The sequence below is a fragment of the Pleurodeles waltl genome, chromosome 4_1, assembly GCF_031143425.1.
Source record: "Pleurodeles waltl isolate 20211129_DDA chromosome 4_1, aPleWal1.hap1.20221129, whole genome shotgun sequence".
Classification (NCBI taxonomy): domain Eukaryota; kingdom Metazoa; phylum Chordata; class Amphibia; order Caudata; family Salamandridae; genus Pleurodeles; species Pleurodeles waltl.
Window position 1 is genome coordinate 267,958,528 of NC_090442.1, and position 26,754 is coordinate 267,985,281.

General features: G+C 41.5%; 1 protein-coding gene across 3 annotated transcripts in view; it reads left to right on the forward strand.

The window, feature by feature from the left end:
- The window catches only part of SHISAL1 (shisa like 1), a 644,593-nt gene that overhangs the window by 530,924 nt on the left and 86,915 nt on the right, over nucleotides 1–26,754 (forward strand). For 2 of the 3 annotated variants that reach the window (XM_069228280.1, XM_069228279.1), the window contains exon 5: nucleotides 5,851–5,940. The exons of the other annotated variant lie outside the window; for it this stretch is intronic. In XM_069228280.1, coding sequence (XP_069084381.1) covers nucleotides 5,851–5,863 — 13 coding nt within the window. In that variant the 3' untranslated portion in view covers nucleotides 5,864–5,940. Of the gene's footprint in view, nucleotides 1–5,850; nucleotides 5,941–26,754 lie in introns of those variants that run through there. 3 annotated transcript variants of the gene reach the window in all.

Genomic DNA, 26,754 nt, shown 5'->3' on the forward strand with positions numbered 1-26,754 from the left:
GCCAGCCCAGCGGGAAACCCAGAATACCCGCGGCGGTCTTTTGACCGCGCAGCGGTATTCTGGCGGTCCCAGCCAGGCCGGCGGCTTCCGCCGCCGGCCGGGGTCAGAATGACCCCCTGTGTCCTTAAACGTAAGTGGTGCAGGGCTCCTGTGTTACTTCCTTTCTTTAACACCAATTAACCTTTCAATAAATGCTGGCCTGTTTATTTAGCCTATTTTATTATTAGTGCTGAGTCGAGCAAACAGCAGTCCAGAGTTGCTGTTGACCACGGGGCCGTATGTAAAGATCTGGAGGGCTGCAGGCGGCGCTCGAGCCATATGTTGAGTATCACTGTTCTACATTCATACTGGAGTGTTTGCTTTTTGCCCAATTTGTACTTCACAACATTGCTTTAAACCTTAACAAGTTTCCACCGGTAAAGTTAAAGACTGCCCAAATTAAATCTCATACTACTATAGAATAGTTCTGGGGATAAGTTAGTCAACCACTAGTTCCATTTTTAGTTAGTCATTATTAAATACTTGGAGGAGGAATAGACTGCAAATTCTGAATCAATACAACCTGTCAGAGCTGCAAACAGCAATTCTAGTATCATCTTTTTTTTGCTGGGTGGTTAATGTAAGTAGTGCTAGCCTTGTTACAACACTGTTTAAATAGTTTGAAACCCGAGTCTATAGGATGTGGCTAAAATAGCTTATTTTGGTCATGTGCACTCATCAAAATAGGAAACCTATTTACGGCCTTTGATATAATGTACCATAGCTTAGTCAGTAAGATTGGGGAGAGTGGGCTTCAGATTTCCCAACAATCACACTTGCATATCATGGTAAAATACATTATCTGAGAAACAGGACATGAGGGAGGCTTAAAGGGCAGTAGAAAAGGAGAGCAGGGTTGTTAGAGGTACTTAAAACAAAATATTTTGTTAACTAACATTTTTGAAGAACTCCAAAACATAAAGGAGACAGAGTGTGTGTCTGTTAGTCTGTGTGTGTATGTAAAAATCCTAGGTGAAATCCGACAGACACCTCACCATACCTGACTGAAAGCAACTGTACCCAAATTCATGTGGGTGTAGTACCCCCAAACACCCTGCTGAAGCTACACCCCCTAATAGTATTTTGTTGGGCAAGTTGTTGTTCATTGATGTCCCAAAGCTAAGATCTGAATTAGTTTAAATCATTCTTGAAAGATAGATCTCAAGTCTTACTTATTGATCCTATATCTATCTGTCCTTACATTCCAAGGCCCCAGTCATTGAGAGCTATTTTGTTAATCAGTTACATGGTCCCCTGTCTAAACTGAACTTTGATGATTGTACTTCATTTGAATGTTTTGAAGCAGGAAGTAAATATCCTGGATTCCAGAGATGACTGTAATATTTCTTGTTCTTAAGCTTTATCCCCCACAACAAACCTATTTACCCAAGGCACACCAGAATATATATCTGACCGCATGATCGTATTCCCAATGAGCACGTGATTGTGTGACCATGGTCCCACATCAATAGGAAAGTGGCCCATCGCAATAGCAGAATAGCGGGTTGTTCAGTTTCTTAAACTCCAGCGTGCTTACTTTGTGATGCTTAAACTGTTGAAGGGAATACATAGCAAATGCAGGTCTCCTAGTCTCTTATTTCCAGTTGAGGAGCTGGGCTGGTTTATGGGAGTATGTTTTAATAACCGGAAGGTTATGCACCTAGAAACCTGCAATCTAACGTCACTTAGTAGATCATATATTTTGTTTTTCATAAATTTAAATACTATTTCAAATAGTCACATCATTATAATTACATATTCCTTCCTTCCTTTCTTTAGTCAGTTGTTTACTTCTTCCTGTCTTTCATCAATCCATCCTTCCTGCTTTTACTCCACCCATTATGTTTTGCATCGGTAAAGCTATTCATCCCACGCTATCTTTCATTTATTTATTTATCCATCCTGCCTCTCTCATCCTTCCAAGTTCCTGCGGTTGATCCATCCATCCATCCAACCAACTATCCCATCCATCCAACCCATTCATCCACTCTTCCAACCCCATCCATCCGTTCCAATCATTCATCCATCCATCACTTGCCTTCCTGCGACCTTACATACCGTTGTCCTGCTTAGCAAACCCTGGCTGAATTAACCTCCCGATTACGTAGCGGACTGTTACATGCGTTCACCAAATTTCTTTTAGCACAGTCGTGCACCGTATGCTGCTCTTAAATGCATGGGGCCAGTTTCCCTTTTGGAATGATGCTAACATCTAAAACTTTTTTCCTTTTACAGCAGATAGTTTTTGTAACATTCGCAACTAAATGTCAACGCAGTGCTGTCTTCTCACACAGCAAATGTCACTAGATGTGAGCCAGGCAGGCGCTTTATTGGCATATCAAGAACACCAGAAATGTGCATTTATGTGCCTTCAGATAAACAATATAATGCGTCAAATGGAAGCGAACTCGCCCTAAATGCAGAACTGTGCCATCAAGCGGCGTCAGGCTAGAACATTACTTCGCACGAGAGCTTTAAATACATATTACTTGACGTTTTGCGGGGGAGCAGAGACAGATTTGTTGCATGCAGTCATTTGCCAATATGTTATACTGAGCAGCGTATAGCAATTAAGTCATTTTTATATAGTTATACATATCCAGTTCGGAGACGTACAGTCATAACACTATTGTATCAAAGACTTGCTGGCCCACCCAGTCAAGTGACTCCCACCCTGATTCTAGGCTGTCTACCGAAGTTTAAATCATCTCTGCTGGAGAAAGATGGTCCGTCTCGAGTAATGTGTCTTCTCTCTTTACATTCTGTCCTCCGCAAAATAATCGCCCAAAAAACAAACTAAACTCAAAGTGGGGGAAGAAGAACCTTCAAAGGAAGAACTTTGGGATGGAGAAAGCAGATCTGGGGGTTCCATGGGTTGTAGCATTTTGGGGTGGGTTGTACTTTCATGCGCGAAGACAACAGGCTTTAAAGCGCACTGCATGCTTCCACTAGGCTGCTTTGGACTCTGAGTTGCCATCCCACCCTCTCGTCCTGAGATGGTGACTGTGCTTAGAAGACAAGAAGAATCTTATGTCCCCGAAAGCGATTTGGAACAGAATGCTCCTGGGGCACTGGATCAGCTCTAGGTGAATGGAAAAAGCGACACAAATGCAAGACTCTGAAAGTCCCCACCATTGACCATGCCGCGGACATCAATTTTAACTGATCTGGAGGGATACACACGTTTACCAGACTCCTCTGGTAAGATTTAACAACCCCCTGGTAGCTTTGTGCAGGTGCTTGATCTCTGCATGCCATCCATAATCTGTGTCTCAGAGTCAGTCTGACCGCATTATTGCGCACTGAGGGGCCTATTTAAGAGCCCCTAGCACCTCCTTGAGCCACATTAGCGTATTTTTTTAATGCTTCTGTGGCACAATGAGGCCAAAATCCCCACGCCATTTTACAAAGTGGCGCAATGCATGGCATAATGTATGCAAAGGGGGCGTTCCACCATTAGAGGGGCCGAAAAAATTACAATTTGTTTTCCAGCTCTTTTAAAGAGCAGGCGTTAAAAGAAGGCACACCATTGATTACAATGGGCCTCAATGAGTTTTGCAGGATTAGCGTAAAAAATTGACGCTAGTCCCCTAACTACCGCCGTGGTGCACCGTATTTTAAATATGACGCGCACACGTGTGCAGAGCCACTTTTCTTAAATATGCCCCTGAAGGTTATGAAAGTGTGTTAAGAAGAGGAGCCGGTATTACACTGCCACATCAATGAGTTAGTTAATGCTAGGAGCCAGTGTGTTCTTTACAGAGATCGTCTGAGATTTGTTCTCATGGACTGTGAATGGTTCCTAATCATCTCTGATTTTTTTTTTAACTGACGTACTAGGGCCGCGTTTAAAGGAATAAAGGCTGGGTAAGACCTGACCCATCAATAATCCCTCAGGTTTGAGCCATTCAGGCCTAACCAATTTGCTTGAATTCAGCAGTGCTTGACCACTAGGCAATCATGGACTGGCTCTAAATACGAGGACTAAGTAAGGGGGCTTTATGTTTCCTGATGGAAACTCATCACTCCCTCTGTGCCATAAGTAAGGAGTCCGAAATTCGTGTAATCACCATTTGCATAATTATCTGAAATTCACAAAACCTTATACAAAATTACATCTAATTACGCAATATGCACCTCTTTGCCTCTCATGCAAAAAATGACAAGCAGATGCCCCCCCCCAAAAAAAAAGTGTGAGATGGCATGAAGCGTGCGTGACACATGCGTGGCCATTTTGATATAGGAAGTGTCACTCTGAACCAAGCCGGCTCCTTCATAGCTTTGTTCTCCAGCTCATCCAACCCATTCATCCGAATACTGCCCATGTCGCCCATTTTTCAAAACTTTTTTATGTACTCTTCATACCCTTGTGCTATAATTTGCATTTGCCCCTTCTCTAACTGTTTTTTTTTTTTTTTTTTTTTAAAACCCCACACAAAGCTATAGCAGAAGCAGGCAGTGTGCCACAGAAGGAAGAGATGGCCACTGTAAGGCCCAGACATCGGTGCACAGCAGGCACCACTCACACCTTTTGTCAGATGAGGTGAATAGGTTGGTGCTTTATGAACAGCACCACCTCCCCTCATGGTGGCAGCAGGTGGCAGTCCGGCAAGGGCTACAGACTTGCAGAGCAAACCCTGCACTGGGGAAGAACCACACCGCGGTCTTCTGCTCCCAGCAGCAGGCCATGCACCACTGAGCTGATATCCTGGAGCGGTAACAGAACGAGCCCAATGTACTAGGCTTAAAGGTGACAGAGACAGGTAAGTGATGTTTAAAATGTTATATTTTGTATTAATTGCTTTGCAGTATATACTATAGCTTTACCCTTTCAGTGAAAACGTATATCTACATGTATATAATGTACTTTTAACCTTTGTTTTTTTTCAATGAAATATATATATATATATATATATATATTTTATTTTTTATTTTTTCCCAAGCCTAGTAGATTGTGCAGGTCATATATTTTTCACTGCCAAAGGTTAAAGTTAAATGTAACTTTGATAGATAGACAAACAGACTCTAGGACATTAACTTACGTTACGAAATTAAACAGTTATAACACATGAGGTAACATTAAAAAAAACACTGAACTGCACCAGTTATATATTAGTCAATGACCTATAACTTGCGTCTCCATAGTGAACATCAACAGTCATGTCATTTAACGAGTGATGTAATATGTGAGGTCATAGGCAGTGCATGGTGAGGACATAAGTTATAGTTATCTGACTAAACTTTAAATGGTGTATCTACATGTTTTTTGGAGGTTTTTAACATTAGCTCACATCTCAGAGTAGTGTTAGCTTATATTTTAGTTAGTTTCCATTTTTTTTAATAATGTAATTAAGGTCTTAGAACTTAACTATAACATATTTGTTCCCTTTGGATTTTTTCAGAGAATCACCGTTGAGAGTAGATCATCTAGGATGTCCGCAGTAGGCAGCCGGGAGCCAGTTAAGCACTGGTTGGTGCGTAGGAAGTGGGGGAGCAGAAGGAAGATCTCAATGATGATAGCACCACTGCATGACTCACCTGCCACAGCAGTCTCCTTTTCCTCGAGTTGCAGTGCAATATTGTTGACTTAAACTGTGGATTGCTTTAGTGGGATAGTAACAGACACCTGTGAAGATATTGGAGGAACAATATCATTTATAGTTGTCAATAATTTGTATGTCATTGAACTGTTTATTAGGAGAGAGGCTAAAGAGTGGGACTGTGTTGATTACTCAAGTGGTGAATTTGTTTGCTTACTACATGCACTTTCATATTATTGTAGATAGTCTTCTTTTTCTTTCCTTCTTTCAGGATCACCAAATAAGAAGAGGCCCCAGACAAGGCACTTAGCTTCTTCTGCTGCCACCACCACACAGACAACATTTATATTCTGCTGCCGGCAAGTCATGTATAATTATTTATTTACCTTCCTAAAATCTATAGTCTCTCCTATAGTAATGCAAAGTGTCCTTCTGTCAAACAGTCTTTTCTTTTTTTGTATTTTTCCTCTTTCCTAACTTCCTCTTTACCTACTTTATTTAGTGGCTGTACACATCCTGCATCTCCTTGGGTTTCCTGTTAATATCCCCTTCTATTTCTGCTTGCCGTTTCAGGCCTCTTGTGCACCGGCCTGCCACGTGTGCCCGATCCTGCTTAGCGCTTCCGAGATGGGCGCATTCAAGAGGACTCTGCGGGGGATGGAAAGTTTTTTTTTTTTCAACTCCATGGAATTCCGCAAAGCCTGGCTCCGTTTACTCCACCACAGCCTAATTATTTTATGCTGTTGCCATTACCACTCCCTTACCCTCCTTTCCCTTCATTCTCCTTCCTTTAATCATTGTGTTTCTGGCCCTCTCTAAGCCTTCTGCTCATTATTAAAACTTTTATTATATAAAATTTTTGAGTATTTCATTTTTAAAATATAAAAGAATATGTTTCAAACTCATTCCTTGACTAACAATACATTCAGATCTGTTAGGTTTTTTTTACTTGTGAAAAACTTTGCAGGCGGTAACAACATTACTAATTACGTGCCTTTTTTTCTGGAATGTGCTGAAGCAGATAATGAGGAGGAGGGCATAAGGGCCATGAAAAAGATCGCAACAAAGAGGATTATGTTACTGCTGGGATGAGTACTAAGCTTGAGTCCCACTAGTTTCACATTAATAACTACTGCATTTGTTGCATTTTTCTAAGTCCTAAGTCTGATTCCCACTCCTTATTAGGTTATTCACCTTCCTATGTTGCTGCTCCTTGGCTATTTAAAGTAAAGGAAGAAGAAGAGGTATGTTCATGCTGCCCTTGCCCTGTGCCAACTACCCACCCATAGTATATCTTCCACTATCCATCCCATCCCTTTTAGGACACTTGCTCCAAATTCTCCCTCAACTTCTTAGGTTTCTCCTTTGTATGCTGTCTCTTATACTGGCTTGTTCTCTACCTTCCATTAACCATCCAACCTGTCAATAGCCAAGCCTAAACCTAGCCCAAGCCCTGGCCTAAAATGTCAACCTCGCCCAACACTCACTTGCTCTCTCACCCAAGAATATTATTTGTTGTACTGATAATGAAGTAAGCGTGAGGGTGTGGTGTAGGCAGTGAAAATTGGGATAGGACTCTGGAATTAGTGTTTTATGCCAATAGTTGTCCAAAAATCATGTTGCCCCACCAGGTTATCTCTATTATTGTTGCATGATATAGTAAAATAAATTGCTTGATATAGTCAAATTAATTGTGCCCATATAGTTAAAGCACCAAAACTTTTGATGGCAATGTATAAAAGCTTTGTTGTCTAGTCCTTTTATTAAGCATACGTTACTTAAGTGTCTGGTGAAAGAAAGTGTCACCCCATTAATTCACTTACTAAAACATTTCTATATTTCCTTCTCTTCACTTTGAGAAGAAAAACTTTTTTAATTATGCAAGGGGTTGTGGTTGTTTAATTAATAAAAAGTACTGGAGATGGTAATTATGTAAATAATGTGTAAGTCACAAGGACCACTAAATCAGTAGCTTAAAGAATCACCATCACAAAGTGCCTGGATGTACACATATGCTTGCAATTGAAGCTATCATTCATGTTCTTTACTTCGTTACTCACAGCAAGATCTCATTGTTTCCCATCTGAGGCCCATCTCTAAGTTCAGGAGCACACTGGTGGGAGGTAGCTGCATGGCTGTGCCTTCAAAAAAGGGAGACTATTTTGATGGTGTAGCGTGGATAGAGATACTGGAGGAAGTGTCTGTAGCAGTCCCATTGGCCAATATCTCATTTTGTTAGAATAATGCCTTTCACTTGGTTTGTGAGGATTATTGCAAGGTCATTGTTTTTAATTATTACTCAATAATCCTTTATTAAAAAATGGTCTTGGTAAAACAATATCTTGCTAAAGATTTTCTCAGTAGACAGAGTCTAGCTTTCTAACAAGGAGTTGTCCCGATCCTGGGAGATCGAACCAGTCTTCAATCGGAACACCTCCAGATTTAAACAACAGTGTCTGTGTTGAGTTTCCAAGGAACAGGATGTGCATGAGGGATCAGCATGAAGAGACATCCTCTCACTAGACAATGTTCCAAATAGCGAGCATGAGTCATCGGGCAAGGCTGTTTTTTAAAAACTTGCCCCAACCAAAATGGCAGGCCTGCTAGGTCTCATTGAGCTTGTTGCCAAAGAAAAGCAAGCAGATTGTTTATATTAAAATACATAAATGTCACAGCATAATTCAGTTCATTGACTGAATAGTGCATTGGACACTGCTCTTCATGGCTGGCTTTGCACATGACGTAAGAACGTTTAACATGTAAACTCCAACATTGGAGCCATCTTTTGTTTTTGAATTTTGCAGAGTGGTGACTTTTGCCACATACACAACAAGACTATGAGTCAGTTGTTTGAGGGGCTATACAGCATGCTTGCTCACTTAAGTCCAAAACTTGTGAGGAAAGCTCTCCTACCAATGCCTAAAAAACTTGTTGGGGTGGGACCAGGACTTTTGTTTTAGAGCTGACAGGTGACTGCAGCAGGAGTGGTGGTGGTTGCTGCAGATATTTTGGCTCTTGAAAACATTGAATTAGATGGTGCTGTTGGTATTACATGACTGACATCAGGTTGAACAGAGATGATATACATTTGGCTCTGTGCCACTCTACAGATGAACAAACACTTGTTCATTATCGTTTTCACTTCCAAGGCTTTCAGTAACCTTCCTTTTGCCTTGTTTCTTGTTGCGTTTCCCAATTAGGAGATAATCCATGTCAAGATAAAACAGGAAAGGGAATTGGAGAATATGACTTAGAGCAGTTTTTTCCAGTGCAGGAGATCATGAAGCTGATGTGTCCAAATGAAGAGCAGTCACTCAGCTTCTTCAATTGGACACATCTTGATCAGCTGCAAACGTAGCTTTCTGCTCTGCTCCGAAAGGTCAGATATTAAAGACTATGGTTGCTGTTGAATTTCCTGTGATGAAGATTCGGTTTGCTGCTGGAACAATTCTATTTCTGATTCAATGCTGTCGGCCATGACTACATTCACTGCAGCATTGAGAGGCATCTGCTTTGTTGCCGAGGATAGTGATGTTGTTGATTCAGGGGTGATTCTCATCCCAGGCTCTTCCTGCCAAAAGGAAGATGCAGACGATACGCATCATTGCTAGAAAAAGGATGAGGCCTTGATACCAATGCTGGCACTAGCAATAGATGACTTCTTCTCCTTAAAGGACACTTTCTTGGCAGCAGACTACATATTTGGGGCCATGTTCTTCTTTCTTGTATCGGTCAGCACTGTAGCACACAAGGAGGCACTTAGTAGAGAGGTCTCTGTACTCTAGTGTCAGCTATTTCCTAGACTTCTCTCCATCTCTGTCAGTAATATCCGTTTGTGCACCTGCAAGCAGTAAAGAAGGAAGAGAGTGAGACGTTTTAATGCAATAAATGTTATCATAATCACCATCATAACAATGTTATAAATATATAAAATTCAACTAAAATAATATGAAAAAAAACGTTTGTCCTTCCAGGACCCAAAGGTCTTCTATGTGAGGCAGATGGTAGGCACAAATTGAATAAAGTAATTCATAAATAGATGGTGTCCATCTGGACCTATGGGGCCCCTGTAGGTGGAAGCCAACATTGATTGAATTAATCAAACTAATTTATTAAGAAAAGAGTGGTGCCCATGGGCCTTTATTGGGAGGAATGGAGGCATTCATAACTCAAATAAATCCATTACTAAATAGTTTTTTCCCTCCAGAACCCATATTCCCCCCACCATGGGAGGAAGCGGAAATAAATGAATGAATTAATAAATAGTCGGTGTCACTCAATGGCCCATTGAGGCCCTACGGGAGACTTGAGACAGGCAGAAGAACTCTAATAAAATAGCATGGAAATATGTGATGTCCCTCCACTAGTGTCCCTCCAGGGCCCACGAGGCCCCTATGGGAAGCAAACAAAAAGTGAATATGTTAATTAATAATGTTACCTCCTAACCCTTAAGGACACACAGGAGGCAGGTAGCAATCAAATAACTTGTTTAAAAGCAAATACTGTGTACCCTGGACTACTACAATCAGCCACAAATACAAATATATATGTAGAAACAAAAATATGAGGGGGAAAGACCAGAATTACATCTTTTTTCTAATATCAGTGCGCCAAGAAAATGGCTTTTAAAAGTGGGATAAAATGATGATTAATCAGAAACACTCACTGACTCAACAAAATGGCATTGGAGACACCATATCCACATACACACACAATCTCATACACACACAGTCCCCCCAAACACACACACATACACTCACCCAATTAGTCAGCCACAGCTATCAACACATAGCCATCAAAGGGGGGGGCATGAAAAACAAAGAGAACCCTGTCTGGAGCCCCTTCCTCCCCATCCATCAACAAAAACTTCAAGAGCTGCATGGAAAGGATGCACTCACACATATATAGCCAAAATAGGACTGGGGATACCTGTTGGCCTAGTATAACACCAGTAAAACAGCAACAACAAATTAAACAGCATAGCAAAATGGAAGAAGTGAGAAACGATACAAATATACTTCAAAAATGCCGTAAACACAAACAGTATAAGGTAGCAATTATCCCTATAGAATAGAGATTAAAACATTTATAAACCATCTAACACAAATGCAAAAAAAGTGGACAAGCCTATGGGGGACAACAAAATATCTGGCTACATAGACTTCTGGAGCCACATGAAGCCTAGACACAAACAGGCACATGCAGGCAAAAAATCAATTCATTTGCCTTAAGTACAAGGCCATCAACAAGCCTGTAAAATAATACAGTATATCTCTAGCACAAGAGAAGTGAGAATATGTGGAAATACAAGAAAAAATAATTCCAAGGCCTACAGCACACTAGGCTCCAAAATGTAAAACACACCACAGTGTGAAGACAAATCTGAGCACAAGTCATAAAAACACAAGGAAAATGAGGAAACACTATTAGCACCAGGCCTCCACCATCCAGAAATCTCTGTTATTTCTGCCTGCACACTTACACTCCGTAACATATACTCCGGGTCAGCAGCAACAAACAAACAAAAGAGGAACAAAAATATCAGTGGCTGCCAACATAAACATAAAGGACTGCACCGAACTTGACTTTTTTTGAGAAAATCAATGTTAAGATTCCAACTTTCATGAGTGAATCATGCCGCAGAGATTACAGACAAAGGAAGAGTGATGCTTTCCCTCTAAATCTCCATATTCAAATGACCAATGATTGGACAAAAAACAGGTAGCATTCTTCAGAAATAAGAATTGTATAGAGTATGTACAGTCTCCCCACTCACTATTGTTCTTACTGTGCTCATGCAAAAGGATATTTTCCCCTGAACAGATATCTTGTTTATACAAGGTGGCATAATGACATAATTTTGAAAACAAAATTCCCAAGAGTATGCCAAAAAATTATAGTGTTACAAAAATGTACACCTAGGTCTAATCATAAGTGCACAGCTGCAAGATCACGGGGATCTTCTTAGTGGAGGTGCTCCTCCTTTTGAAAGAAGTCTGAGATTTGGATGTGGAACCCAGTCTACCAAACCATCCATTGCAGTTTCAAGCCCATGACATACATACATTTATCCACTTTCATTCTTTTTGGTATGGTATTCAATGCCGCAGAGGGGTCCAGAAAAATGAGACCACCTAATAAGCCGTCATCTGTTGCTCATGGATTTTCATGAACGTAACCTACTGGAAGCTTGAAGGGCATGTTACTCAACAAACTCCGAAAAGTTTTGTATGATTTTTTTCAGGGATTAACAAGTGGCCTAAGATTGAGCACATCTGTAGGAGCAAGGTTACTATGTTTTTTGACAAGGATGTGAAAGCTGCATGGCAGGATTGAAGGGTTGTGTTAAAACATTTGAAACATTTCACTGATTTGATTCATTGCAAATTCTGTTAAATTTACCTGTAAAGTTTACCTTGGTGATGTACTTATTTGTTAATCTGTATGTCTGTTGGCACTAAGCTGTTGGAGAGAAGGCATCTTTTAGGTCTAAGATGGTGCTAGGCTAGGGGTTGATGGAGAGATGATTTGCCTTACATTGTTAGTGATTGGATGAATTACCAAAAGGAAGATTTGTTAAGTTTGTTGCTAAAAGAGCAACATGGAATTTCTTGACCTGCTTTTTGAAGAACATGAAATGGCATGAGTAAACTGCCATTGGAGAAAAGGTGAGTAATGAAAATTACTGCATGAGTTGTCTTGCTTTGTTATGCTGTTATCTTTCTAAATGACTTATTATTCATATTATTTGCTAGCTTTCCTAGAGGATGATAGTAGACTTGTTTCAGAATCAATTATTCAAACAATCTCTACCATGACCTTAAAATATACTTGCACAACTCGCATAGATTAGTATATTGTGAGAGGGGTAGTAGCAAAGTGAAAAGAGCCTTCATTACATCTCAACTCATTTAGGCCCATCAATAGTTTGTGTTAACTCCTTGTATATGTCAGCACTGTCATAGCGTATGCCTTTTTCGGTCTCTTGACAAAACACCTTTCCATAATATGGATTGTTGTTGGAAATTGGGTTGCTTGTTGAGGGTGGGGAGGTTAAACCCTACTCAAATAGCAACCACAATCTCTGTAACTTTTAAACACAAGCAAACCCCCAAATTAATCAATCCTTAATCATCTTGTAACTTGGCACAAATCAATCAGGCCTAATTTAGAGGCAATACATAAAGCATTTATGCAGCACTCCAAACAGTAATAAAGTAAAACCACAACACAAAAAAAACTCCACAAAATAGAGTGAAATATAATATTTCTTTAGCCCGGAACAACAAAAGTACAATTAATAAAACTGGAGAAATGCAATTTTAAAGTTTTAAGTGAAAACAGTGCTAAAAAACACTAAGTACCAACTGTGGTTTTCAGGTCGCACTGGACTGGGATAAAATCATATGTTCAGGCCAACAACGATGGAGCGTGGGCTAACTATAGGGACCCAGTTAGTCCTGCTGAAGAGAATACCTTAAATCCTGGTGCGCAGTCTCTGCAGCATTTTTTTGTGAGGCTTTGCGTGATCTGGCGTGAGTTCCAAGGAAGATGCGTGGCAAGGCTTTACGGGGTTTTGTTTCAGTTCTGTTGAGCTGCGCAGTGAAGTTTAGCAGGGCTTTGTGTTGCTTTGCATTGGTTTTGATGGAGCTGACAGCTGAGCGGTTAGGCTTTGTGGAGCTTTATGTTGCTTTGCGTCAATTCTCATCAGGCTAGTAGCTGTGCAGCAAGGTTTTGTGACACTTTGCGTTGCTTCGGATGGGGACTACAGCTGGGCTGGCAGAGCACCTTGAGGCCCGTTTCTAAGGTCTAGGACTGGAGTTGCACCATGGTGGTGCATGGTTCAAGATGGTTAGAGCCTTTTTTGTCCCTGACACTCTGAGAATGAGGCCAGCCAACAAGCCCTAGAAGTCATTCTGGTGGTCCTGGGATCAAGATACCTTCTCACGAACGCAGCAGAGAAGCACTCCTTCTTGCATCAAAGCAGCACAGTAGTCCCTCTGAGTCTACCACAGGTCCTGAGGTGTACTGAAGGGTTGAGTCTAAGGTTCCAATATTTATACCTGATGCCAGATTTCAAGTAGGAAAAGGTTCTCCGTTCCCTGGCCCAAGCCTGTCTGGGACAGAAAAGACTACTGACAAACCCTTTGTGAGTGTGAAAGGGTGGCAGATGACAGCTCTGCTCCCTTGTTAAGTCAGAGTGGCCCATCCTGACAACACCTATCTTCCTTTTGTCTCAATCTGTGGCAGCAATACAGATGGATCAACTGCTGGCTTTACCTAGTCATGTGGTGACTCAGGATGCAGGCAGCAGACAGCAAATGGTTGGTGACAAGACAATGTCAACTTTCTAAAAGTGGCATTTTTAGAATTGTGACTTAAAATCTGACTTATCATTAAAGAGGGCTTTACATTACAATTCTTTAGACAACACGCTTATTGGACATTCCTACCTGCTCTCAATCAAAAGTTATCACTTTTTAAATGTAATCAGTTAAACCTGTGTTATCCTATGTGAGAAGTAGACCTCACAGTAATTAAAAATGCATTTAGGATTTTTTCACTACCAGGACTTGTAAAACTTAAAAGTACATGTCCAACTTTTCAAATACACTGCACCCTGCCCTGGGCTGGTTAGGGCCTACCCCAGGGAAAAAGGAAGGTTTTAGTATAGCAGAAGGTTTATTTTGCCAGGTCGAAATGGCAGTTTAAAACTGCACACAGGATTCAATGGCAGGTGTGAGACATGTATAAAAGGCTACTTAAGTGGGTGGCATAATCAGTGCTTCAAGCCCACGAGTAGCCTTTAATTTACAGGCCCTGGGTATTTAGTACCACTTTACTAGGGACCTAAAAATAAATTAAATGTGCTGATTTGTGTAAGCCAAGTTCACCATGTAGAAAGGAGAGAATAGCACTTTAGCACTATTTAGTAGTTGTCAAGTGTGCAGAGAGTCCTAAGAGGAAAGAAAAACAGGTTCAGAAAATAGGAGGGTGAAGGCAAAATATTTAGGGATGACCCTACAGAAAGGGTAAGTCCAACAATTGTTATCAAATGTTAAAATATATAGAGTGCGCGCTCTGGCTCCACATTCTCCCTTTCCTTGTGCTGCTGGTTATTTGGTTGATCATTCTGCCTTTCTCTAAGTGCTTTCACTGAAATCCATTAGGAACTATATTACATCTGTAAATTGTTATATAGCCCCACCACATTGTTTTTGATTTTAATTCATTATCTCCTACAGGAATACTTTTTCCTAAAGCTTTTGAGTGTGAGACGTTAACAAATTCTTTGAATTCCATTGAGGCCTATTGGCTTTGCCAAAGCTTGTCACATACAGGAGGTAGGTATTTGGAGTGTCTGAAGCGTAAGATGATAGCATGCAAATTGGCCAAGAATGGAATGGGCTTCTGCCTCCCCATCTTTGCTGTGTGCTCTTTGGTTTTCCTTGGCTACCTCTTTCATTGATGTACCTTGTTTTTTGTTGGTTTTAGGATTCTTGGCACTTTACCACTGCTGGCCACTGTAAAAGTACAGGTGTGCAGTACTCTAAACATGGTAACATTGGCTTCTCCACAATTGGCATATTTAATTTACTTGTAAGTCCCTAGTAAAGTGCACTATATGTGCCCAGGGCCTGTAAATCAAATGCTATGAGTGGGCCTGCAGCACTGATTGTGCCACCTACTAATTAACCTTTCAAACATGTCTCAGGCCTGCCACTGCAGTGTATATATATGTGTGTATATTTGCCCTTTTTGGTACATGCATAATGTGTATGAGTGAACCAGAGTAATGGAGCTTGTGGGTTACATTTGGAAAGTCCCTGGCCTGTTCCTGTGCACAGGATGGAGGAGAGATCACTTTCCTAGACATTGAATGTTTATTGCAGAAATTCCTGAAGCTGAAGTGAAGAGACCACGACACAGAAATGTGAAAAGAGGAGACAAAGGGCTTCATTATGAGTTTGGCAGTCTGACTGCAAGACCGCCACGGTGGCGGCCGCCAAAAGACCACCATGTTGGCAGTCATACAGACCGCCATATTACGAGTTACACTGCCAAGCGTGCCAAATGACAGCCAAAATCCTGACTCTGCCAGGACCCTGGAGAGCGGGAAAGAGGCAGTCTGATCACCAGGACCGCCAGCCTGCCAACCAACATTCTTGCCATGGCAATCTTCTGATGGCAGTGAGAACTGCAGTGGTTGGCTGTCCCCACAGTAAGACACAGCACTGCATTGGATAGATTTGAAAACAACACAGCTGACACACATACACACACTTGACATAGCCACCAACCACACTATAAAACACACCCCTTCACACACCACAATCCTTTACCTCCATAACGTAGAACACAACAGAAGTGCAAACAATAGGATAGGCACCAGTCAACCTCACATAAGCCACACATCCCACATCCCACAACCGCACTACATCCCCAAACACATATTTGCACGCTATCACACACTTCACTGCACGCCACCCACTCATCACACAGCACCTATTAATCTATTTTTTTCCCATTCCCTCACTTTGTTTTACACCACCATGTCACCATAAAAACACCCACCATTCAACAATGAGGAGTTAAGGGTCATGGTGGATGAAATCATTAGAGCAGAGCCACATATATTTGGAGGGCAAGTCTAGCAGACTATTTTTGTTCAGAAAATGAAAATGTGGCAAAGAATAGTAGACAGAGTGAACTCTGTAGGCAGCTAGCCACTGTGTGTGTATGTTGTGTGGCCTTCGGTGTCCCTGATCAAGAGTTGTGTAGCAGTGCGTATATGTGTGTTATTGCTATGCAGTGTGTGTGTGCTGGCTGAAGTGTGTGTGTTGTGAATGTGTGTGTCAGTGTTATAGTGTGTGAGTGTGTGTATGTTATGAATGATAAGTGTAGATGCTGGCCTTGGTATCCAGCCCTGAGGATGTGTTTGCTGGCAGTCCAAGTTGAATAAAAATGACAAAAATTCAGGTAGGTGTGTGTATTTACTGTTGTTGTCGTCCATGTCGACATTAATGATATTAGCATGACGTTGAAGTATGGTGGGCATGACGTTGAGGTTTGGCTCCGTGGCAGCTCCGGACATGTATTGCAATGTGCAGGTGAGTGTCTACCTTTATGCTGCTCTTTTCTGCCTTGTGCTCCGTGGTGGTTGGACTGTGGTGGTCACATTGGCAGTCTGCAACTTCCTAATAGGTCAGACGGAAACATGGTCTCTGGCAGCCTGCTTGTCGTTCCAGAAAACAGCAGCAGTCAGTGCTGCCTGGAGGTGGCGGTGGACCGCTGGCAGTCTCCTATTTCCTATGCCGCCAGTCTCATATTATGGCAATCTGCTCCACCAGACTGTTGTTGGTCGGACTGCCAACATGGCTGTCACAGGACCGCCAAACTCTTAATCAGCCCCAAAGCTCCTTCAGACATTCAATTAGGTATTTTTGCTGAGAGAGACTGTTGGTTAGTCTTACTGCACACTGACATTTGGTAAGGTTAAAGGGGGAACTGCAGTTTCTATTATTAAGGATCTTGACAACCTTAATAAATAATAATAATAAATCAAGATGGTCATTTGCAGGAATGGAACTATCAGAACTTCTTACAGACTAAGCGTAAAGCTGTATATAAATGCCCACAAGATTCTCAAAGTTATCATTTAATGTGCTCATTCAAAAATGTAATTGTGTTACAGAAGGCAAAGTAGCTAATAAGTCAGATAGGTTAGCAGGCAAACGGAAATGAGGTCTGTCTTCAAATAGAAGCTTAATCACCCAGCAGTAGATCTCACATTAGAGGTGTCAGAGCAGCAAACCCTCAGCAAAAAAATGCTGAAGTCAAAACTCATTTCCAAATAGCACATCCTTTTGTAATAATTTTCCACAGAAGGCATTCAATTTCATAGCATGATTTTACCTAGAAGCAATGTTTCAGTCTCCATAGCCAATCAGGCTATCAGTTTCTATGACGTCCCTGTAGCAGGTATGTCCTATTTCAGCCTATTGGTTAGGGCAGTGCATAATTAAGGATATGAGATCACACATTAAGAACCATTTGCAGTGTAAGAGTTTTAAATGGGGGTGGAAGGTTCTAGAAGCCAGGCACCCCTAGCCAATCCTAGGGTGCTATATCACCCCTCTGTCCCTAGCCCAACCTTGCTGTACAACATGCTAAGATAGTTCAAGATGGCACCTTCCAGAAGTCGCTAGTCACATCTCCTCTGGGCACTTCACTCCACCCTTGCTGACATCACTGCCAGGGCCTTTCCCACCAAACTACAAAGAGGAGGCCTTTCCTCTGTTGCCACCAGTTGGCTCGGCTTCGTCCTTTGTTCACTGGGCCCAGGCTGTCCCAGGCCCTTGTACAATGTGACAGGTAATTAACATGCATATTTTCTTCAGCACCCCTTCCATCTTTGGAGTTGAGGGAAGCAGTGTTAATTACTCATTTTGTGTGGGAAGGCCTTGGTTCCCTTTGCTGGGGAGCAGAGTAATTACCTTGGCTCATCAAGGTGACAAAACCCCTGGGGTCTGATCCTAGCTGTCACAGAAATATGAAAATGTGTAACAGCCCATAAGATGTACCTATATCTGCTTGGGACTTGATTTTTTCAGCTGGCTGCACCATTTTCAGCCCTGTTTGGTATAGTGTATGACTTTGTAGGTCAAATGAAAGCACAATTGCACTCTGAGGCAAATTTCCCCATGTACATAATAAAAAGTCTCTGCAGACAAAACAGTAAACCATACTGACTTTACCTAAGAGTGCCCACTAATATTATGTGGCCTATCCAATGGTCCGTATTTAACCCTGCAGTGTCCTCTCTGCACCAGGCTACCTGTCCGCAGTTACTGAGCTGTTCACAATAGTAGTCTCACACGCACAGCTCTCAGACGTGTGCACAAGTGTTCACATGTAACCAGCCAAGTGTCCCTTAACTAGCAGCGTTGCAGCGGCCTTATCCTCAAAGGCAGACACTGGTGCACACAGGCATGTTATCTGTTTACCAAGTGATAATTGCAGGTGAGACACAAGTAGTGAGACTAAAAAGTCCAAAACCAGGTGATCCAAAAGCAATAAATCTGGGTTTACTAAACTAAATGGGCGGAACCGATTTTGCAACACTGAACTATTCTCTATTTCACATTTGATTTGCCTTGCTGCACCATCTTTTAAGTCACAGGCGCAATCCCGTATTCAGACACAGATTGAAACCATTTGGTGTCCCTGTAAAATGCAGTTGCTTTGCACTTTCAATCAGCCCAATTTATTTTCCCACAATATTCCAATATCTCTTTTCACTGTGTCCCTTATTCTGGAGGTAAGTCCTCATCTAGAGAACCGTGAGCATACTTATTTTTGTTTCTTATGATTTAATTTTAAAGTCAACATCATCCTTTGTCAATCACAATTGCTACACAATGGCATTTAACTTCTCCTTCTACATATGTCTACCCACTCAGGCACAGTCATTGTGCCTGACTCGATTCACAAGGGACTCAAAATGTAGCTGAAAATGTGTTAGTCAATTTTAAATTTGAGGTTGAGCTACATTGTGCTGAAATTTAAGATTCTATAAAAATCTCTAGATATTATTCTGCATTTTAGGTTGTAAGACTTGAGCTGAAGGCATAACTCCATTGAGTTGTTTTGTATTCTACATGTTTTACACAGGTGCTGGTAGGGATGGGGCCATTGACTGAGTGATCCCATTCTGTGCAATGAGAATCATGTTTTGCTGCATGGAATCAATGTGAATCATCATCTGTGTTCATTTTGCAAACTTCTACATTTACAGGTTATTTTCCAGTGGCCTTCTCAGTTGTGACAAGCTCCAGATTTCATTTGCATGCTATTAGCATTATTATTAAAGGCTTTGTTTTTATTCAGGAATCATTCCCTCCACTTCTTGGATTGAAAAACATCCTACCCACCGTCCTGAAAAAAAGTGTCCATGCCACCATCAGCTTTATTTTTTCACTAAAATATTTTGCCTAAATAAGGGTCTAATCCAATGATTGTGCTTGCCAACACATCACTTTCTGCTGAAGCTGCAACCCCTGGCATATAACCTAGCTCCCTTTGGAACTTACATAGTCTCCTACGCAGATGACAACCAGCTGGTTTTCTTGCTCACCACTGACTTGGATCCCTCAGTATCTAATCTGGACCCTTTTCTGGAGCTACTAGCCAGTTCGATGAATACATCTGGTTTCAAGCTGAACTCATGATCCTTAGGATTAATCCTTCTCAATGGGCCCTGGGTTGGCCGCTATGTCTTCCCCCCCTCCTGCAAAAGTTTAGGGGTTTGGCTGGATAAAACCTTTTCTATTGAAACCCAGGTCACTTAACTATCAGCTAGCTGCTTCGGAATCCTGTGTATGTTACGTAAGATTCTGCCTTTGCTCCCCAAGTCCTCAAAAAGGCTGGTAGTCCAGGCATTGATCCTCTTTCACCTGGACTTCGGTAATGCACTCTACCTAGGCACTCCCAAGGTAGTAATTTGAAAACTACAGTTCATGCAGAATGCTGCTGCCTGAAGATTGTTAGGGATCCCCTGGTATGAGTCAGCCAGACAAGGTTTGGTGAATCTTCTTTGGCTTACAGTTGCACAAATAATTTAATTCAAAGCCCTGTGCACTGCACATAGAGTCCTTCATGCATGGGGTCCTCCCAATTCCATAGTATAGCATAGCATAGCTGTGAGCTTAATTCCAGACACAAGAGCTGAAATAAGTCCTGGAGTACCTGCCTTTTTGGGTCATCATCAATTCCACGTTATTGCCTGTAGATCTGTAAATCTGCATTAATCTCCATAATATGCATGAACCGACCCATCTGTATTTTCTGTAACTCTCATAATTTTTGACCAATTAATCTGTTTTGCTGGAACTTTTCCCTTAGATTACTCAATTACTGCTGCATATGTTAGCATGACAATTCGTTAAGGTTTGTAATTGGGACCATCTCTGTGTGTCTCTTTCTCTAGCCACTTTACCACATTTTACACTCATTTCCTCACATCCTTAGGCACAGTAAGTTTAAAAAATGCCCCCAAACCTTCCCAAAATGCCTTTGAAACTGTCACAATCCTCTCTACTTCTGGCTTCAACTTTTCCGCTCCTCCCTACATTTTGGAAAACCTTCTATAAAGGTTCAAAAGTTATGTCTGTTCCAAGGGATCATGAACATAAGGCCCTTCAGGCACCTCTGTCATTGGGAATTCTCTTTCCGCAATTTCATATTCAGACACTCATGTCCTCCTTCATTCTACATTTCTGTGACTTCTCACTTCAGTTATCTCTGTGCTTGTTCAGATTTTGCCAGTCTCCAACTAAATCAATAATTTCTTTGAAATTTGCTTTTAATTGCACAATGTTTTCTTTTCACAAATCAGTTTCTGTCATTCTGATTTTAGAAGATTCACAAATTAGCATTTTAGTTAGACTAACACCCATTTCTTCAGCCATTCTCTCAAGTCTCTAGTATGCACAAGTAGTACAGTTTCCTGCTTCCAAATTCAAACACACTAATTCATCAAAATTCCATTTTTGATTTGCAGTACTGGAACTATCTGTATCCACAAATTCTTCTTAATGCACTTTTTTAAACCATTATTTTTTCCACAGCCTTTGTATTACTTTCTATTCACCAGTCTCTGAATGATCTTCGTTTTCACTGGTTTCACTAAGCTCTGATCTTGAATCTGAATTCAATTCTCATGAGGTGGTGGTTGTGTAACAATGAATAATTCATCCATATATTCACCTTCTTCCTCAAAATCACTCATTATTTTCATTCTCCTCTTTTGATTTGTTTTCAAGAACAGTTGCAGGAAATGGACTCACAATTTCTATCATCTTCTTTCTCCATTCCTTTTTGGCAAATGCATTCTTCCAGATATTACAAGATTTCCTGATCTGACCTTTTAATACGTTCTTGTGCTTTTTTTATTAGCAACATAATTCAATTCATTTGGTGCTTCAAATTGTGCAGGTCTTAGTTGTGGTTTCATTTATAACTGCATGTGCCTAAAATATTCAAGTTTCTTCCCTTCAAATGTGCAATTTTCAGGAAATTGCAACTTTTTATCATTCACCCTAACTCTGTACCCGTCTCTGATTCACAGACAAGTATGTCAACCATGACATCAGAGAATCTCATATTCAGAGATACCAAATGGAAGTGAAACCTGCTCTTCTGACAGTGAAGTAAAGTTTCAGACGTTGCTAAAATTTCACCTATTTTAGGTTAAAAAAACTTCACAATACACACACAGCTAATTACAAAACAATTTAAAGCAACAGCTCAATCATATTACTTCCATAAAAACAAATAACAAATCTGTGTCTACGTACTGCGAAATGGGAAGAAAATTAAACTCACCACCAAAGGAAAATAGTACTTTAGTGCAGTACACCATCACATGTACTCTAAACTAGACTTTTGACCAGCCATAACTTAATCTGAAATCAGTACAGATTAACCTTGTGCACAGAATACACCACTGCTCTATCTAATTAGTACTCAGTCACAACTAAACGCTTAAGGATCAATCAATCAATTATGTATTTGTAAAGCACAGCTAATCACCCATAGGGTCTTAAGGTGCAGAATGTAGGCGTGTGCTGCTCAGTTGAAGAGCCAGTTCTTGAGGTCCTCGCTGAACTACTTCAGAGATGCAGTCTGCCTGAGCTTGAGGGGCTGCTAAGTAGGAGAAGAATCTTCCTCCTGCTGTACTTTACCAGATCTTGGGGATGACTGCAAGGGAGAGGTGGGAGGAAAGACGATGTCTGTTAGGTACATGGAAGATGAAGCAGTGGTTGAGGTATGCTTGTCCTATGTTGTGCAGTGCCTTGAAGGTGTGGATCAAGAGTTTGTATGTGATGCCCTTCATGACTGGGAACAAGTGTAGGTCTCTGAGGTGGGAGGAGATTTGGCTGTATCGGGGGATGTCCAGGATAAGTCTGGCTGCTGCGTTCTGGACTCTTTGTAATCTTGATTGAAGTTTCTTGGTAATGCCAGCATAGAGTGTGTTGCCATAGTCCAGTTTGCTGGTGATGAGTGTGTGGGTGACTGACTTCCTCATATCGGGGGAAAACCATTTGAAAATCTTCCACAGGAGACGGAAGGTGTGGAAGCTTGATGAGGAGACGGTGTTAACTTGGTGGGTCATTGATAGAGAGAAGTTCACGATAATGCCCAGGTTGTGTGCATGGTCAGTGTGGGCGGGGGTATTACCCAGAGTGGTGAGCCACAGGATTAGTTCCAGACAGAAGGGGTGGAGGATCATAAACTTCAATTTATATTTAAACTTAGCGCGCCTCTTTAAACCTTCCACAGACACAATTATCTAAATCAAGTTCTCCAAAAATGTAAAGCCTTCATGTAAATGCACAATCATCAACATACAATGTTTTAATAAGGCACCATTATCACCAAAACACAATTTTCCACATACCACTCATGACCCAATATCACAACATAACACAGATGCCATTACCAAAACATATAACACTTCACAAAACACACTGCTCAAAACCAATTAATACTCACCAAAACAGACTTCTGGACAACACCTACTGGTACTCTGGCAATAATTCACAATCTCAAGGACACTCAAACTCCTTGACAACCAGTTATATCAATTATGCCTTTCCTGAGCCGACAATTAAAGTGAAAGCCCGTCCGCCGAACTCCCAACAGGGTGGCCGTTGCCATAGTAATGACCACCCACCGGACCTATTAGGTGTTTCCCGCTAGGGTGACGGGTGTAAACCTCAGTTTCCACCCATCAGCCTAGCGGGAAATAGGCAGTAGCATTGTGTACAGCTCATAATCGAGCCAGCGGCAATGCTGCCACCGCAGGGTGCACCAGCACCTTCGCGATGTTTACTGTCTGCACAGCAGAGAGTGAACATTGTGATGGTGCTGGGCAGGAGGACCCCGCACTGCTCAAGCCAAGTGCTTGGGCAGTGCAGTGACCCCACGTTGCCCCATGCACCTGTTCTGCACCAGCCTTTTCATGGCGGTGGCAGAGAACGAGGTTGTAATCAGCAGGGCAGCACTGCATGCAGCACCATCCCCGCTGATCGCAATCTCATGGATTCCGGTGGTGCTGGCGGTACGCTGGCAGTCTAACCAGCAGGATCTTAATGTGGCGGTCGGGCCACCATGGCTGTCTCATGACCGCCAGCCTGGTAATGAGGCCCTTGGTCTAGAATAGACTACTGGTTGGTCACGAAGGATGCAATCTTCTGGACCACAGCAATTGACCACCTCCCCAGCACCTTCTCCGGCCATGCCTCAGTTTTCCTGGTGATTGCTCACCCCACCTCATGGAACCAAGCACACACTTGGCATCTACATGTAGGTGCCCCTCATGATTTGGTCTTCCGGAATGAGATTTGGATTAATAGCATAGAATAATTCTCTCAAAACACCCAAAATGTGACTTTGGCTGTCACCCTCTGGGCAATAAAGTTGATAATATATGGTACATGCATAGCTAAGCAGGTCAGAGTGCTGCACACAATCCGCTTGCAGCTTGCTAGACTTAAAGCAGAAATCCGTTTACTCAAACTGGCCTTTTATGCTTCTGGGGATACTAATATCTTTGCCTCCATTAGACATAAAATCAGAAGAAGCTGCACCTGTGCCATACTACCTGGGAAGTGAAGTGCCATGAAATGTTATGGCAAGAGAGCTAGGATGGGATAAACGTTCACTAGATTTCTCCAAATATCTTGACCAGTGATCACATCACAAGACAAGTAGATGACCAGCAAATCCCACATACAGATCCTGCAGGCATCTGGCACACTATGACAGATTTCTGTGTGAATCTCTACAGCTCCACAGACTCATGACTCTGACTGACTGGTTGACTTTCTGGATTCCATTTAACGCCTTTGGCTTGAGAACTCGCACAGGCAGTATCTTGTTCTTCACTATTGTGAATATTGTGCAAGTGATGCAGAGTATACCTGTGGAAAAAGCTCCAGGACTAGATGGCCTCACTATGTCCTTCTATAAAGACTATGCAGAGCTTCTCATCCCACATCTGAATGAATAAACTGTATTGATTTTTTAAAATAAAATTAAAAATGAATTAATTTAAATAATCTAAAGAACAACATTATTTTCATTCAGTGTTTATTTTAAGTCCCTGGTTCCATTATTTTCCACAGGAGCATGTTGCATGACCTGCAAGTTGCTATGTTTGGTGCTAGATGTACTCGAAGGCTGAGTTTGAGTACATATACAACAGTTAAGTGGCATTTTGTAGTAACTTTAGAAGTGTAGTTAAGGTGTTTATTTTTTGTTGGTGGATATTTGCGTTATCATGTCTTTCCATAATCCTCTTTATAGTTTTCCCTAATCCCCTCCTATTTTATAGTATTTCCAATTTTCCAACCACGCCCACATCTACTACAGGAAACGTATGCTTAGGTCTGAGTTGATCCGCACCACTTTGGAGGAGGTCTCTATATAGATATGATAGTAGAGGAGTACACCTCAGCCCTAACCATTACTGTGGACATAGTTCATCTACTGCAAAATGCAGTTTGTGACTAGGCCTGTAAGTATGTATGTAAGAGAATTTTTAATTTGACAAAGTAAAACATTGGGTTGGACATGCTGTTATTTCACTGCTGGGCGATTCTTGCGTGCTGGGTTGGTGCGCCCCCATAGTGCCTCCTTGAGAAACCTGTAACTGTTGGACATCACTACCAGTGTGGCAAGGGTTGTACTTGGCCCAGTTTGCAGAGACATGGATAGGTCCCCGGACATCAGAGGTACACAACCCCAGCCTACCCCAGCTCACACCACTGAGACCCAGTAACCCTGCTTGACCTCAGAGTGCCTTCTGTGCCTCAATAATTGATTTAAATAATCGAGAGGGGTGGGCAGAACTTGTGGAATTTGACTTTGTAGAATTTAGTGGAGTTGCAAAAAAACTCAGTGAGATTCCACTGAGTTCTGCCAATGACTAGAAAAAAGCATGTTGCACTGCTTGCATTGTGATTTAGCTCCGGTAGCGTGAACAGCACCATGTGGTTCACCAAAGGGCACAGCTGCTCAAGTTCATTTTGCTGCTACTGGAGTAGATTTTCCACTTGAGCGGCAGCCTTCTGGCTGTGAATGGTTGCAACCACATCTTAGACAAATCTTGCTGGATGTTCTCCTAGTGATCGAAAATTGCGCAATGGGACACCAAATCTCCCTCACCAACTTACTGATCTGGAGCCGCTTGCAAGACAAAGTTCCACCATGCTGGGATTGGGTGAATTTAGCTAGAACTCTTGCAGCACAAAGTCAGCAAAATTCTGCAGGTGAAACAGAATATTCCACTCACCCCCTAATATCCAGTAACTGCCACAACCAAAGGATCAGTACGAGGAAACAATGGAGTCTTCGATTAAATCCTTGCTTACACAATAATGGTGAGACTTTGGTGGCATGATAGGTTACACTATTATTTGAACATGCTGCAATTGGTAAACAGGAAACCTGATTGCCTTGAGTTACATTACAATCACACTCTAGGTGTTGCTTTGATTAGTTCACTCTGTTTGCACATTTCACTGGTGGTGATAACCAGAAGAAAAAGCTTGTTTAACCCCTAATGCTCTAAACAAAACTCTCCAAAAACATGAAAGGTATTGAGTGAGCAATGATGGTATGAGAAGATACATGAAGCTGAAAAATATAATTAACAAAATAATGGCCATTTCTTCTGCTATTGGCAGTTTGGATGGAGAAAAATGTTCCACATTTGAAACGGTGTCCACTGTAATAATTATGACATTATTTTTTTCTGAAGGTGGAATATCTGTCATAAAATCCGTAAAACCTAATGTCAAGTTTTAGGAGCCCCTGGCAATGGCTGCAAATATAAAAATACAAAAAATGTTCAGATTCAAGCTGGGGCCAGCATCCAACTGAAATTCCTTAGTTGTAACAGAAATAGCTTGCAAGATGAAATACTATTGATTAAGCAACTGTGTAAATTATGGCATTCTGATTCCTTTGGGTCCATATATTCCTGAAGTTTTCTAAGAAAGCATGAACTATTCAAAAAATATTTTGAGAAGCAAATACAGGCTGATCATAAATAAGTGTTGCCAAAGGATAGAGATAAAGATGGCACATAACATCCACCAACACATTC